At 44.9% G+C, this 17,075-nt stretch overlaps 1 protein-coding gene across 1 annotated transcript in view; it reads right to left on the bottom strand.

Moving 5' to 3' along the window:
- Window positions 1–4,424: 4,424 nt before the first annotated feature.
- Window positions 4,425–17,075, bottom strand: part of smyd3 (SET and MYND domain containing 3) — a 196,650-nt gene continuing 183,999 nt past the window's right edge. The window contains exons 11-12 of the mRNA XM_064954069.1: window positions 5,140–5,248; window positions 4,425–4,713 (exon numbers count right to left, since the gene is read on the bottom strand). Coding sequence (XP_064810141.1) covers window positions 4,612–4,713; window positions 5,140–5,248 — 211 coding nt within the window. The 3' untranslated portion in view covers window positions 4,425–4,611. The remainder of the gene's footprint in view (window positions 4,714–5,139; window positions 5,249–17,075) is intronic.

Below are 17,075 nucleotides of genomic sequence, written 5' to 3'. Positions count from 1 at the left end.
ATGGGGGTAGGAAGAAGTAGTCCCTTAATGGTTAAGATATGATTCAGGATAGGTAATCTGATCCTAGATCTGTTCCTAAGCGCAGCTTCTACCTGGAGCCTGTTGAAGATAGTACTCTCCAGAGTCACTTTCGGCTGCAACATTACAAAACCTGTGCGTAGAAATGTGTTGTGGATAAAAAAAAAGATGATTGTCTTGAAGGCTAGGGAATCGAGTCTGCTCTATTCGTTACATTTCTATCTGCGAAGTTTGAACATCTCACCTTCCTGAATACACCCTGGTCACGTCTGTGTTTGTCACCATGGAAACGTCCCACTCCGCTGCCATGGGGTCGGATGTGTTGTAAAGAGATCTATTCCTCTGGTTGCACAGTCTCTGAGAGGAGTGAGAGAGGTAGCCTACTGTAGATCGCAGGATTGGACACAACTTAATCTAGTCCATTTCGGGAAGGGAACAAATCCTCACTGAACAAAACAGCAGGCTTCAAATCTTGAAATGGTATTCAGACAAAACCTCTCCTGAGAAGACGAAATAGAAATGGAATTTACCCGTAGTCCCATCCCGTGCTAGCTAGGCCTTATGGTGCTTTGGCTGGGCTAATTTGTGTGTGTGTTTTGAGAGAGACAGATGCAAAGACCGGAGAGACAGACTACGGTTGTGTTCAGAAGGCACAAAACGGGGAGAAATAAACCAGTTTGAAATGGGAAATGAAAAAAGTTGAACCAACAATGTTTCTTCCTAATTGTGCCTGCTTGAACCCGACCCATGTCTGTGTGTAACTGTCAGCAGGAACACTTCGAACAGAGAAACGGACTGAGAATCTGACAGTGGCGCAAGGATTGCTGTAAATAAAGGATTGTATTGGAGGAGATGAGTTGTCAATTTATTCTCTCAATTTCTTCTACACATCCACCCAGTTACCGTCCTCAACAATCCTCAGATTGAATATGAGTGTTAGTGAACCAACCATCGTCCCACAAAGCAATATGGGCACAATCATAATGTAGATAAGATCAGAACAAAGGACGTATGTTAGTACCAGGTATAAACGGGGCTAGTAAGAGTAATATTACGAACTGAGCATTTGAACCAATTTCTACCATAGATGGAACCCACTTAGTGAAACCAGGCTCCATCCACTCAGGTTTAGCTGCAGTGTCTGTCATGTAACAGATTGTCTACGTTGTGACACATCATTCCTTCTCAGGTCCTCCCCAGTGGCGGTATTAGCATACAACAGCAGAGAGCCATCCTTCTCTTTGCCTCTACATCTCACTGGGTTTTACTTCTACTGTGTGCGTGTAGGCCTACAATAGTCATTTCTCTTGGCCAATGGAGGAGAAGCAGTATCAGTGCCTGCGACCGCGACCAAGTGAGCCTTTTGTTGTCATTAGAATGTATTTGTAATATTAATGTCGCTCTGCAAGTACAATAACTTTGCCACTGACAGAGAGAGAGAGAGAAAGGCCTCTGGTGGGTTACTAGGGTTCTATATTCTCAGCCCCTGGATGAAACGTTGCTCCTGACACCCTGCTTTGAACACCCACACGAGGGGAGAGGAGAGAAGGGGGGAGAGGCCTGTCCATGGGCGCATGAAAGGGGGTGAGGGGCCCAGGAGAGAACAAATCCCATTGGTGGATGAAGAATAGGAGCTTTCCCTCCCTCTCTTTCTCTGTCTTACTGTATCCACAGTACTTCCCCATTGTCTTCGCACATGGACACATCTGAAAATCTCAGCACCCTGACCCAACCCTTTGGTATAACTCACAGACATGGTAACGTGTGACTGTGGATGTTTCTCCTTAGGTATCTGTGTGTGTGTTCTCCCTCTCTCTTCTTCTCCCTCCGTCTGTCTCTGAAGTGGAAACCAACCAGTCCCTGATCATCTACTCTCCCACAGCTCGCAGCTATTTGATCCACGACGCAGTTCATTAACAGGATAGTCGTGCGATAAGATGTGTTCAGACAAGGAAGGAAACGATTGAGGTTTTGTATCCGACTGTATCTCGCCATATCACTATCTCTGATCAGCACTGAGGGAGGTTTACTGTGGGCTGGGAGACTCACTCTCTTCTGCCTCTTCCACAGGACCTGGATAGCAGGCTTTTAAATGGTAAGTAGCCTTTAAATGGGGGAAAGAAGCGTTTACACTGCTGGAACACTGGTTTATACCAGTGTGAGAGAGAGAGAGAGAGAGAGAGGGAGAGGGAGAGATAAAAAGGGAAGAAAAATGTCCCTAGGAGAAAAACGCCTTGATAGGTGGAGAGGCATACAGGCTGTGTAGAGAGGGATTGGAGGGAGGGAGAGAAAGAAAGAGAGGGATGGGCACGGGGGTGGATCATCTCTGATGTCCCTTTGATTATCTCTGGCTCTCCTGCTGGGCTCTCAGACGCCACTCATCACAGAGAAAGAAAGAGAGGGGGGGAGGGAGGGCGAGAGAAAGGGGGAGGGCGGGAGAGAGTGACGGGAATAAAGAAAGCCAAGCCTATCAAAATGGAAGCTGAAGAGATGATCGTGAATCCAATCTGAGAGTAATAGATGATTTAGAAATGGTCTGTTCATTGTATAGTTCTCTGCAGAGAGAGAGAGAGAGAGGGGGGGTGATCTCTAGTTCTCTCATTGTCCTCCACAGACAGACAGACATTTCAGGCTGACTGGGTTCGAACCAGAGTTTCCCCGCGTGCCACAAAACTGTTAGCCTGCAGAGCTAAAGCATATAGGCATCAACACCAATCGGTCACATATATAGTACACCTCAAGTCATATTAGCTAGACACGGCTGGATCAAATCGGAGTGTTGGACTAGTACCTGAAAGGTTGCAAGTTCAAATCCCCGAGCTGACAAGGTACAAGTCTGTCGTTCTGCCCCTGAACAGGCAGTTAAACCCACTGTTCCTAGGCCGTCAATGAAAATAAGAATTTGTTCTTAACTGTCTTTCCTAGTTAAATAAAGGTCAAATAAAATAAAAAAATGAATTAAAAACCTGAGAGTTCATCTGTCAGTGGACAAACTGCCGGTTATCCGAAAGCAATAATATGAGGGCGTGTGTTAGTGCCACGACCGGCACGACGTGACGCAGTCGCTATAGTGCGGGGCCGACGTCATCCTTTTGAGACTCATATCACTAGAGAGACCTGGTAAGATGGCTGTGGAAGTAACACCATCACCAGGGCTGCACAATGCCAGTCATTTCCACCAAATTCCCCGGTTCCCAGAAATCGCAGTTGAAGGATACCAGTAATCAGGATAAGCAGGGAGCCTCCAACCGGGAGTTCAGGGAAAGATCATCCTTAACAAAGAGCCATACAAACCCCCAGCTAGAAGCTACATCAGGAACACCCCGAGAGAGTGACCAATTAGAAATCACCCAAAGAGCCATACAAACCCCCAGCTAGAAGCTACATCAGGAACACCCCGAGAGAGTGACCAATTAGAAATCACCCAAAGAGCCATACAAACCCCCAGCTAGAAGCTACATCAGGAACACCCCGAGAGAGTGACCAATTAGAAATCACCCAAAGAGCCATACAAACCCCCCAGCTAGGAGCTACATCAGGAACACCCCGAGAGAGTGACCAATTAGAAACGCCATCCACAGCTTAGACCGCACAGTCAGTCCATCAGCAGCCGAATGCCACGTTGTGTTCCCACTGTCACAGTGGGAAATACAGTCATCAGTGTACACAAGGTTTACCTAAGGTTTATGTAAGGTTTAACAGCGGAAGTAGATGGTTAGGACTAAGTGAGGGAGACATACAGAGAGATGAGATGGTATAACTGATAGGCCACTGCTAAGCTCACACACACACACACACACACACACACACACACACACACACACACACACACACACACACACACAAAAGCAGCGATGGTACAACTGATAGCCCTCTCTATTAAACCCACAAACACAAGACTAGGGTTCTCCTGAACACAACAGTGCCTTCCATTCTCTGCTATAATCGCCCAACAAGCATACAGCACCGGGTTATGCCGACAGACACACACCCGGGGTGCTATTCCCTCCCAGCAGGTGACATCACTCTGCAGGATGCTATCTGAGGGAGGAGGGGGGCAGGAGCCCTAATCCATGTCTCTCTAGTCACAACGCTGGCCAGTTTTAGGGGGAGTTAACTAGCAAAACACTGTGTGGCCATATCCGGAGATAAGTGTGTACACACACACACACACACACACACACACACACACACACACACACACACACACACACACACACACACACACACACACACACACACACACACACACACACACACACACACACACACACACACACACACACACACACACACACACACACACACACACACACACACACACACACACGCAAGTACACAGGAACCAGCTCAGACAAGGAGACAGACAAGGAGACAGATCTGAACCCAGATCACACGCAGTTAAAGAGGTTGTTTCAGTGTGTTTAATGTGTTATGAAGAATGACAGGGAACAAAATGAAAACTAAAATGAAGCTCTAGAAATGATGCAATATCAACCCAAAAACACTTCACCGTCATTACACTAAAAACAGGTGCTACTTTCCGAACAGCCATGGGCTTCTCGAATCCCCTCAGGTGGCTAGGGCAGGTTTCTAGGCACGGTCCAACTCCGCCCGACACTCCTCCAACTTCCTGATGAGGTCAGAGGTCAGGGGGTGCTGTTTGCCGTGAGTAACCTTCATGATGTCATAGGCCTGCAGGGGAGACAGGAGAGAGCAGGGGTGTATTCAGTGATGTGGTGTGTTCATTACCTTACCCGTACAAATGTGTTGACTACAGCTGACATGACTCTCTACATGCTACCAGCCTGAAACTCATACTGTATCTGTTGTACAAAGTCTATCTAAACCAGGATTATTCCAATCTTACCCTACAAGGCCCGGAGTACGGCTGTTTTTCAGTTCCACCTGATAATTAATTGCACCCATCTGATGTCCTATGTCTAAATCAGTCCCTGATTAGACAGGAAGAAAGACAGCAGTGGAACTGGCTGGAGGTCTAGATTGGAGTTTGAGGGACCTAAATGTTCTGTAACGTTGCAACCCCCTGAACCGAGCCCTGAGATAGATGAGGGGAGACGGGGATAGGGCAGCCAAACAATGGTTCACCGCCCAGCTCACCAGTCTCAGTGTGTGCTGTGCGTCCCCCAGGTGAACCAGAAAGTGCTGGAGCTTGGCGACTCTCATCAGCTGGATGGCGTGGGCAGGGTGGGGGTCTGGGTAGTACTGCCTGGGGAGAGAGGAGGGGGGGTGGGGGGGGTAGGGTGATTAGTGGGGTGGGAGTACAGCCAGTTTGAAGAAGACAGCAACTTTCATATCAGCAAAATCTGAGCATTCGAACACGCCTGACTGGATTGTCAGGTGGGCAGGTTTTGCAGTTCTGGGACGGTTCCATTAGTTCCACTTCGCAAGACAAGCTGACGTAAGTGTGGCTCTCCAGTATTTGGAGGAACACAAATACTATTTGAACCCAGGTCTGTCTCACAGTGCTCAAAGACAGTTATACTAGACAGACAGGAGAGAGTAGCGCTTTGTTTCCACTCCACTGTTCTTCTGTTAAGGAATCATTTTTCTTCCAGTGGTAAACGAGAAAGAGAGAGGGGTGCAGATAGAGGAGGAGGTTGGTAAAATGGAGAGAACACAATAAAAGTTTTTTCTGGCATCAAAATAAACCAAATGTGGTGCACTAACTGGTACACTATCCGGGTCACTAACTGGGACACTATCTGGGACACTATCTGGGTCACTAACTGGGTCACTATCTGGTACACTATCTGGGACACTATCTGGGACACTATCTGGGACACTATCTGGGATACCATCTGGGACACCATCTGGTACACTATCTGGTACACCAAATCAAATCAAATCAAATTTTATTTGTCACATACACATGGTTAGCAGATGTTAATGCGAGTGTAGCGAAATGCTTGTGCTTCTAGTTCTGACAATGCAGTAATAACCAACAAGTAATCTAACTAACAATTCCTAATCTACTGTCTTATACACAGCGTATGGGGATAAATAATATGTACATTAGGATATATGAGTGAGTGATGGTACAGAGCAGCATAGGCAAGATACAGTAGATGGTATCGAGTACAGTATATACATGTGAGATGAGTATGTAAACAAAGTGGCATAGTTAAAGTGGCTAGTGATACATGTATTACATAAGGATGCAGTCGATGATATAGAGTACAGTATATAGGTATGCATATGAGATGAATAATGTAGGGTAAGTAACATTATATAAGGTAGCATTGTTTAAAGTGGCTAGTGATATATTTACATCATCTGGTACACCAACTGGGACACTATCTGGGACACTATCTGGGACGCTAACTGGGACACTAACTGGGACACTAACTGGGACACTATCTGGGACACTATCCGGGTCACTAACTGGGACACTATCTGGGACACTATCTGGGTCACTAACTGGGTCACTATCTGGTACACTATCTGGGAAACTATCTGGGACACTATCTGGTACACTATCTGGGTCACTATCTGGGACACTATCTGGGTCACTAACTGGGTCACTATCTGGTACACTATCTGGGTCACTATCTGGGACACTATCTGGGACACTATCTGGGTCACTAACTGGGTCACTATCTGGGACACTATCTGGGACACTATCTGGGTCACTATCTGGGACACTATCTGGGACACTATCTGGGTCACTAACTGGGTCACTATCTGGGACACTATCTGGGACACTATCTGGGACACTATCTGGGACACTATCTGGTACACTATCTGGGTCACTATCTGGGACACTAACTGGGTCACTATCTGGGACACTATCTGGGACACTATCTGGGACACTATCTGGGACACTATCTGGGATACCATCTGGGACACCATCTGGTACACATCTGGAACTGCACTATCATGTCATATATAAAAACAGGCACAGAAAGATCATGTCAGACAGAGAGAGTGAGGGAGAGAGAGACTATACCAGTATTCCCCTCGAGGGTATGAGAGATGATAATATCTATCGACATTTGGGATAGCTAATCAGGGGGCTGATTAAAACTGTACCCCAACAGCTTTTTAAATACAACGTGTGAGTGAGTGAGTGAGAGACAGAAAGAGAGAGAGAGAGGGGTGTCCGTGTGTTAAAGTGGAGCAGAGAGTGCCCTTTCCAAATAGGTCAGAGAGCAGAGCCTCATGCCCCTGGTTGAATTATGAAGAATCTACACTCCCACGGATAATACACACTCTTACAGAACACAAACTCACTTACAGAAAGGATACACACTCGTACGGGTCGTTTACACTAGGAAGCGATATCGCGCTGTGAAACAACAGAAGCCATTCACTTCCAATGGCAAGAAAGCAAGAGAAGAAAAGTGGGCAGGGGACTGTTGAGTGATGCGAGCATGGGCGAGGGAGCTAAACAGGGCGGGACTAAAGTTGGGGAAAACAGAATTTTATTCAAATCCTCTGCGATATCGATACTCGAGTGACCATTTCCCCAATAGCTTCCAACCACTACTGGATTGGCTGGCAATGGTTGTTGATACATAGCACTACCTAGCTTGCTTGCTAGCACCCACATGAGGCCGGGGCTAGTGTGGCTAGGCGAGTGCCGCTCGTATAGTGTAAACGCACTGTTAGAGAACACACACACACAGAGAATACACTCACTCTTAGAGAACACACACACACACACACACACAGAATACACTCACTCTTAGAGAACACACACACACTCTTAGAGAACACACACACTCTTAGAGAACACACACTCTTAGAGAACACACACACTTAGAGAACTCACAGAGAGAATACACACACTAAGAGCATACACAGAGAATACACACAGTCTTAGAGAATACACACACTAAGAGAATACACACAGAGAATACACACACACAGATAATACACACACTAAGAGAATACACACACTAAGAGCATACACAGAGTCTTAGAGAATACACACAGAGAATACACCCACTTTTAGAGAATACACAGATAATACACACACTCTTAGAGAATACACACACTCTTAGAGAATACACACAGAAAACACACACACCACTTGAGAATAGACACACACACAGAGAATACACACACTCTTAGAGATTACACACACACTCTAAGATAATAAACAGTCTTTGAGAATACATCCACTCTTAGAGAATACACAGAGAATACAAACACTCTTCGAGATTACACGCAGGCTTAGAGAATACACACACTAAGAGAATACACACAGAGAATACACACACACACACAGAGAATACACAGTCTTAGAGAATACACACACAGAGAATACACACACACAGAGAATACTGACACACAGAGAATACACACACACAGAGAATACACACAGAGAATACACACAGAGAATACACACAGAGAATGCACACTGTAAGAGAATACACTTGCAACACTACACAACAGGTTTGCGTGGGGAACGGCTCTTGAACCCAAACCAACCAATGTTGTTGTTGTTTATGGTGAACAGACAAACGGTAGTTTATATGGACATCTTGAGACAGGAGAGCAGAGCGACACCAGATGCCATAGAATTGGGTAACTCCAAAACAGTCCCTTCCTCATGATTTATTCACATCAGCTTGATTGCAGTTGAAAGTGTTGGTTTTACAACAGCGGTGGCCCACCTTTCTCCTGGAAAACCACCGGGTGCAGGTTTTTGCTCTAGCCCTCTTGGAGGAGTGTTGGCCACCCCTGAATTACACAATGTGTCACCGGGACAGATGGAAGCCGTCTGACATTTATAGAAAAGTTCATCCAGAATCAAATGGACTATAGATCATTTGAGTGACATCTTTCTGATGAGTGCCAACCGAACGACAACAAATAAAGAGAGGCAGACAGTGGAACACTAAATGTCAACATTAAAGTAGGTTTTTCAGAGCCATATTATTTCTTATCACGTCCGGCCATGGGTTCATTAATATCACAGTAATTGGTGTACTGCTCAATAGGCCAAAAACACACAGAGTGCCGTGGAGCACTCACCATGCCTCAATGACTTATTGAGAGGAGCTCAGACACACAAGCTCACGCACACACACACACGCACTTTCTCTGCCTCAAGCATTTATCAACAAAAACTGTTTGGCTATAACGCACTCAAGGAGAGAACTATCCAATTAAATCTCCAATTAGAAGTCAATGCTGGGGTGGTGTCTCATATCACACACACACGCGCACGCACGCACGCACGCACGCACGCACGCACACACACACACACACACACACACACACACACACACACACACACGTTTTCTCAACTCTAACTTGGAACCAAATCTCTCTCTCTGGCAGAGAGAGACTGGGAGAGATCACACTGTGGATAAATCTTTGGGAAACACACCCCTGTGCAGGAGAAATGTTTGGGAATGTTTGCCATTTGGGAGACAGAAGAAATGGGTTTAATTAAATAGTAATGACATGTATTTTTTGCTCAGGTGGAGCAGACACACACACATAACACACGCACACGAGAAAAAAGAGGTCTGCATTAGAGAGTGAGCACAGAAACACAGACAGATAGACAGACAGACAGACAGACAGACAGACATCACATGGCAAGTCAGACTCAATCTAGCCCAAACCAAAGCTGTCTGATTTTACGAACCATCAGCAAGCCAACTAAAACAATCCACAAACATGTAAACAACTACATCAAAGACCAAACAACGTCTTAGATGCCCTAGAAAGACAAAGTACCTTCCATGTGAAACTACTCTGTAAGAGATGAAGGCTGAATGTGGTGGTAGATCATTCTAAGATCCATTCAGGTAATTCAGCTAATTCCACTATTCAGATCAACCACTCTATTGTAACTAATACAGCATGTAGAGTAGTGCATGGTTGATTTGGTTGATTTCTGGTTGATTTCCTCCCAGCACTCAAACATGTGTGCGAGATGACTGACGTTATCAGTAACATAAATGTCCTAAGGGTAAAGCCATGGTGTCATGTCTACATTTGTAAAACCTACTGCAGTCAATACTGTATGCAGGCAGGGTTGCCCACGCTGCTTAAGGCAGTGTGCGTGTGTGTGTGTGTGTGTATGTGTTTTTTTTTGTGGGGGGGGGCATAAAAGTCAAATCAAATCCAGTTTAATTTATATAGCACAATAACTAGAGGCTACCTCTCCATGCCTCTTGGTCCTAGGCTTTGGGATAGTTAAAAGGCCAGTGACAGAGGACCTGAGGAACCTACTGGGTACATAACTTAAAAGCATGTCTGACACGTATTGGGGTGCACAATCGTGGATTGATTTAAAAACCAATAGAAGAATCATAAAAAGTATTCTAAAACTGCAGAGACTTTAAGACCAATGTAATGTAATGTAATGCTCTCCGTCTGGTCTTGGTCCGTACCCGTGCTGCAGCATTCTGTATGTTTTGCAGTTGACCAATGGCTTTCTTTGGTAGACCAGACAGGAGAGCATTACCTGGTGTTTTATCTTTATTACGCGTGAATTTAAATGTGCGGCCAGATTCTCTGTCTATGCTTTGACTCCAACAATACGTACCTTGGTCTTGTCTTGATTTAGCTGGAGGAAGTTGTGAGCCATCCAAGTATTTAAATCACTAATACAGTCTAATCATTTATCAATCGGGCTAAAATCCTCGGGTGATACAGAAATGCAAAGTCGTGTATCGTCTGCGTAGTAGTGAAAATCTAATCCTTTCTGATAATGCTGCCAAGGGGTAACACAGAGCCGTAAGACAATAAACAATAAACACCCCTTGACTTTTTCCTCATTTTGCTACGTTACAGCCTTATTCAAAAAATGTATTGCATAGTTTTTTTCCTCATCAATCTACACACAAACCCAATAATGACAAAGCAAAAACAGGTTTTTTGAAATTGTTGCTAATAAAAAAAAACAGAAATATCACATTTACATAAATATTCAGACCCTTTACTCTGTACTTTGTTGAAGCACCTTTTGGCAGCGATTACAGCCTCGAGTCTTCTTGGGTATGACGCTACAAGTATGGCACACCTGTATTTGGGGAGTTTCTCCCATTCTTTTCTGCAGATCCTCTCAAGCTCTGTCAGGTTGGATGAGGAGCGTTGCTGCATAGCTATTTTCAGGTCTCTCCAGAGATGTTCGATTGGGTTCAAGTCCGCTCTCTGGCTGGGCCACTCAAGGATATTCAGAAAAAAACGTTTTTGCTTTGTCATTATGGGGTATTGTGTGTAGATTGCTGAATATTTTTATTTATTTAATCCATTTTAGAATGAGGCTATAACTTAACAAAATGTGGAAAAAGTCAAGGGGTCTGAATATTTTCCCAATTTTGTGTTCAACAAGGGTTAAAAAAAACTCTCGACCGGTTAAATAGATCCATAACCAACATAGAACTGGGCCTAGCCAGCCCACCTCTCAAGTCTGTCCAGAAGGACATTATGGTCAACATTGTCGAATTCAGCAGTACAAGGACAAAGATAATTTACCACTTTAATGAAGCCTGTCTCTGTGCTGGGCACAAAAACGTTTTTAGTGCAGTGGGGAAAGTCCCTGTGAACAGGGAGTGATTAACAATAGCTTGCACTTCTTCCGATATGGAATTACATTTTTTTAAGAAGGTGGTGGGGATAGGTAGAGGCTTAAATTGTATTATCACTTTCCTGAGCATGTCTGTGTCAACCAGGGAAAATAAATCTATCGTGCATTTGTCTGGTAGAGTACATATCATCAAACTTCTCATCAGGTATTGCTTGACTGATACCCAGCCTAATGTTTGTTATCTTATCTCTGATAAGGGTAGGATTTATCAGGCCATGGTTGAGAAGAGCACTCTGGAATTATTCTGGATTATTAGTGACCCAGCTAGAAAAATGAGCCTGTCTGCCATTTCTAATTGTCTTGTTATAAATGCCAAGTTGCTCGCTCAGAAGATCATAATGGACCTGCAACTTTGACTTTCTCCACTTCTGCTCTGCCTTTCTCCAATTTTTCCTTAATTGATTCGTATCCACACTCATCCAAGGGGCTCTCCATTTGGATGTGGCCTTATTAAACTTTACTGGAGCTATGGCATCAATGGTTGTCCTTCCTTTTCTATGGAGTCTCTGGACCTACTTACTGTCACAGTCATACTCTGGACCTAGTTTTGTCCCATGGAATAAATGTTGTGGATATTAATGTTTTTGCTCAAAATCCTGGACTATCGGACCACCGTTTTATTACGTTTGCAATTGCAACAAATAATCTGCTCAGACCCCAACGAAGGAGCATCAAAAGTCGTGCTATAAATTCTCAGACAACACAAAGATTCCTTGATGCCCTTCCAGACTCCCTCTGCCTACCCAAGGACGTCAGAGGACAAAAATCAATTAACCATCTAACTGAGGAACTCAATTTAACTTTGCGCAATACCCTAGATGCAGTTGCACCCCGAAAAACGAAAAACATTTCTCATACGAAACTAGCCCCTTATATACAGAAAACACCCGAGCTCTGAAGCAAGCTTCCAGAAAATTGCAACGGAAATGGCCCCACACCAAACTGGAAGTCTTCCGACTAGCTTGGGAAGACAGTACCGTGCAGTATTGAAGAGCACTCACTACTGCACAATCATCCTATTTTTCCAACTTAATTGAGGAAAATAAGAACAATCCGAAATGTCTTTTTGATACTGTCGCAAAGCTAACTAAAAAGCAGCATTCCCCAAGTGAGGATGGCTTTCACTTCAGAAGTAATAAATTCATGAACCTCTTTGAGGAAAAGATCATGATTATTAGAAAGCAAATTACGGACTCCTCTTTAAATCTGCGTATTCCTTCAAAGCGCAGTTGTCCTGAGTCTGCACAACTCTGCCAGGACCTAGGATCAAGAGTGACGCTCAAGTGTTTTAGTACTATATCTCTTGACACAATGATGAAAATAATCATGGCCTCTAAACCTTCAAGCTGCATACTGGACCCTATTCCAACTAAACTACTGAAAGAGCTGCTTCCTGTGCTTGGCCCTCCTATGTTGAACATAATAAACGGCTCTCTATCCACCGGATGTGTACTAAACTCACTAAAAGTGGCAGTAATAAAGCCTCTCTTGAAAAAGCCAAACCTTGACCTAGAAAATATAAAAACTATCGGCCTATATCGAATCTTCCATTCCTCTCAAAAATGTTATAGCACTGAGACTGCACTTGTGAAGGTGGTAAATTACCTTTTAATGGCATCAGACCGAGGCTTTGCATCTGTCCTCGTGCTCCTAGACCTTAGTGCTGCTTTTGATACCATCGATCACCACATTCTTTTGGAGAGATTGGAAAAATTGGTCCCAAATTGGTCTACACAGACAAGTTCTGGCTGGTTTAGATCTTATCTGTCGGAAAGATATCAGTTTGTCTCTGTGAATGGTTTGTCCTCTGACAAATCAACTGTAATTTCGGTGTTCCTCAAGATTCCGTTTTAGGACCACTATTGTTTTACCTCATGGGGATGTCATTCGAAAACATAATGTTAACTTTCACTGCTATGCGGATGACACACAGCTGTACATTTCAATGAAACATGGTGAAGCCCCAAAATTGCCCTCGCTAGAAGTCTGTGTTTCAGACATAAGGAAGTGGATGGCTGCAAACTTTCTACTTTTAAACTCGGACAAAACAGAGATGCTTGTTCTAGGTCCCAAGAAACAAAGAGATCTTCTGTTGAAAATTAATCTTAATGGTTGTACAGTCGTCTCAAATAAAACTGTGAAGGACCTTGGCGTTACTCTGGACCCTGATCTCTCTTTTGACGAACATATCAAGACTTTTTCAAGGACAGCTTTTTTCCATCTACGTAACATTGCAAAAATCTGAAACTTTCTGTCCAAAAATGATGCATAAAAATTAATCCATGCTTTTTTTAAACTTCTAGGTTAGACTACTACAATGCTCTACTTTCCGGCTACCCGGATAAAGCACTAAATACACTTCAGTTAGTGCTAAATACGGCTGCTAGAATCCTGACTAGAACCAAAATATGTAATCATATTACTCCAGTGCTAGCCTCCCTACACTGGCTTCCTGTTAAGTCAAGGGCTGATTTCAAGGTTTTACTGCTAACCTACAAAGCATTACATAGGCTTGCTCCTACCTACCTCTCTGATTTGGTCCTGCCGTACATACCTACATGTACACTACGGTCACAAGACACAGGCATCCTAATTGTCCCTAGAATTTCTAAGCAAACAGATGGAGGCAGGGCTTTCTCCTATAGAGCTCCATTTTTATGGAATGGTCTGCCTACCCATGTGAGAGACGCAGACTCGGTCTCAACCTTTAAGTCTTTACTGAAGACTCATCTCTTCAGTGGGTCATATGATTGAGTGTAGTCTGGCCCAGGAGTGTGAAGGTGAACGGAAAGGCTCTGGAGCAACGAACCGCCTTTGCTGTCTCTGCCTGGCTGGTTCCCCTCTTTCCACTGGAATTCTCTGCCTATAACCCTATTACAGGGGCTGAGTCACTGTCTTACTGGTGCTCTTTCATGCCGTCCCTAGGAGGGGTGTGTCACTTGAGGGGGTTGAGTCACTGATGTGATCTTCCTGTCTGGGTTGGCGCCCCCCCTTGGGTTGTGCCGTGGCGAAGATCTTTGTGGGCTATACTCGGCCTTGTCTCAGGATGGTAAGTTGGTGGTTGAAGATATCCCTCTAGTGGTGTGGGGGCTGTGCTTTGGCAAAGTGGGTGGGGTTATATCCTTCCTGTTTGGCCCTGTCCAGGGGTATCATCGGATGGGAACACAGTGTCTCCTGACCCCTCCTGTGCTGACTTGCTGCACCCTCGACAACTACTGTGATTATTATTTTTTGACCATGCTGGTCATTTATGAACATTTGAACATCTTGGCCATGTTCTGTTATAATCTCCACCCGGCAGAGCCAGAAGAGGACTGGCCACCCCTCATAGCCTGGTTCCTCTCTAGGTTTCTTCCTAGGTTTTGGTCTTTCTATGGAGTTTTTCCTAGCCACCGTGCTTCTACACCTGCATTGTTTGCTGTTTGGGGTTTTAGGCTGGGTTTCTGTACAGCACTTTGAGATATCAGCTGATGTACGAAGGGCTATATAAATACATTTGATTTGATTTTGATATTAAAGTTATCAACTAAATCATCAGAAAGGGAAGGCATTGTTCATACACTCAGTAAAATCTGTAGCATCTTCAGAGGTCAGATAGCGTTTCTTAATAATGCGTTGAGTATTAGCCTGTACTGTGGTTAAAAAAGACCCTGTCTGTCAGTCTGACAGGGAGGACAGTGGTAAAGAATCCACAGTGGTGAGGGAGGACAGTAAAGAATCCACAGTGGTGAGGGAGGACAGTAAAGACTCCACAGTGGTGATCAGATAAAGCAACATCAACAATAGAAAGACACTTGGTAATAACCAGGTCCAGAATATGTCCGTGGTTATGGATGGGCCCAGTAGAAAGCCCCTTGGTAATAATCAGGTCCAGAGTATGTCCGTGGTTATGGTTGGGCCCAGTAGAAAGCCCCTTGGTAATAACCAGGTCCAGAGTATGTCCGTGGTTATGGATGGGCCCAGTACAAAGCCCCTTGGTAATAATCAGGTCCAGAGTATGTCCGTGGTTATGGTTGGGCCCAGTAGAAAGCCCCTTGGTAATAATCAGGTCCAGAGTATGTCCGTGGTTATGGTTGGGCCCAGTAGAAAGCCCCTTGGTAATAACCAGGTCCAGAGTATGTCCGTGGTTATGGGTGGGTCCAGTAGAAAGCCACTTGGTAATAATCAGGTCCAGAGTATGTCCATAGTTATGGATGGGCCCAGTAACATGAGGGATAATGAGGGATAACTTCAATGGGCTTGGAGTCAGTGTCTTTGTCAACATGAATATTAAAATCGCCCAACACAATTTTATCATAGCTCAAGAACAATAATTCAGAGAAATCAGGAAAGAAAGCATGATGAGACAACAAAGTGCTTTGTTGATCTATCCCATTTCAGGGTTAAGAGCAACACAACAGTCTGAAGACACTGGTGGCTGACATTTAAACAGTATAGACATGATGCTCTGAAAAAACCAGACAGTCTGACAAACTGAAATGTCCTTACAGATGAGACCCTGTCTGTCAGTCTTCAGGAAAAATAGAGGCTGTCAGTCCCCCACCCCTGTTTCCCATTTCTGTAGTCTGACAGGGAGGACTGAATCACTAAGACCACAACCCTGTCTGTCAGTCTGACAGGGAGGACTGACAGACCCTGTCTGTCAGTCTGACAGGGAGGACTGAATCACTCACCCTGTCTGTTGCTTATTCTGACAGGGAGGACTGAATCACTACCAGACCCTGTCTGTCAGTCTGACAGGGAGGACTGAATCACTACCAGACCCTGTCTGTCAGTCTGACAGGGAGGACTGAATCACTACCAGACCCTGTCTGTCAGTCTGACAGGGAGGACTGAATCACTACCAGACCCTGTCTGTCAGTCTGACAGGGAGGACTGAATCACTACCAAACCCTGTCTGTCAGTCTGACAGGGAGGACTGAACCACTACCAGACCTGTCTGTCTGTCAGTCTGACAGGGAGGACTGAATCACTACCAAACCCCTGTCAGTCTGACAGGGAGGACTGTCAGTCTGTGAGTCTGACAGGGAGGACTGAATCACTACCAAACCCTGTCTGTCAGTCTATCAGGGAGGGACCCTGTCTGGACTGAATCACTACCAAACCCTGTCTGTCAGTCTGATCAGGGAGGACTGGACCCTGTCTGGACTGAATCACTACCAAACCCTGTCTGTCAGTCTATCAGGGAGGACTGAATCACTACCAAAAGTCTATCAGGGAGGACTGTACCAAACCCTGTCTGTCAGTCTATCAGGGAGGACTGAATCACTACCAAACCCTGTCTGTCAGTCTATCAGGGAGGACTGAATCACTACCAAACCCTGTCTGAGAGTCTATCAGGGAGGACTGAATCACTACCAAACCCTGTCTGTCAGTCTATGACCCTGTCTGTGAGTCTATCAGGGAGGACACTACCAAACCCTGTCTGTCAGTCTATCAGGGAGGACTGAATCACTACCAAACCCTGTCTGTGAGTCTATCA

This window comes from Oncorhynchus masou, chromosome 32, assembly GCF_036934945.1.
Source record: "Oncorhynchus masou masou isolate Uvic2021 chromosome 32, UVic_Omas_1.1, whole genome shotgun sequence".
Lineage (NCBI taxonomy): Eukaryota > Metazoa > Chordata > Actinopteri > Salmoniformes > Salmonidae > Oncorhynchus > Oncorhynchus masou.
Note: the sequence above shows the minus strand (reverse complement) of the source record. Positions and strands in the feature narration are given on the sequence as shown.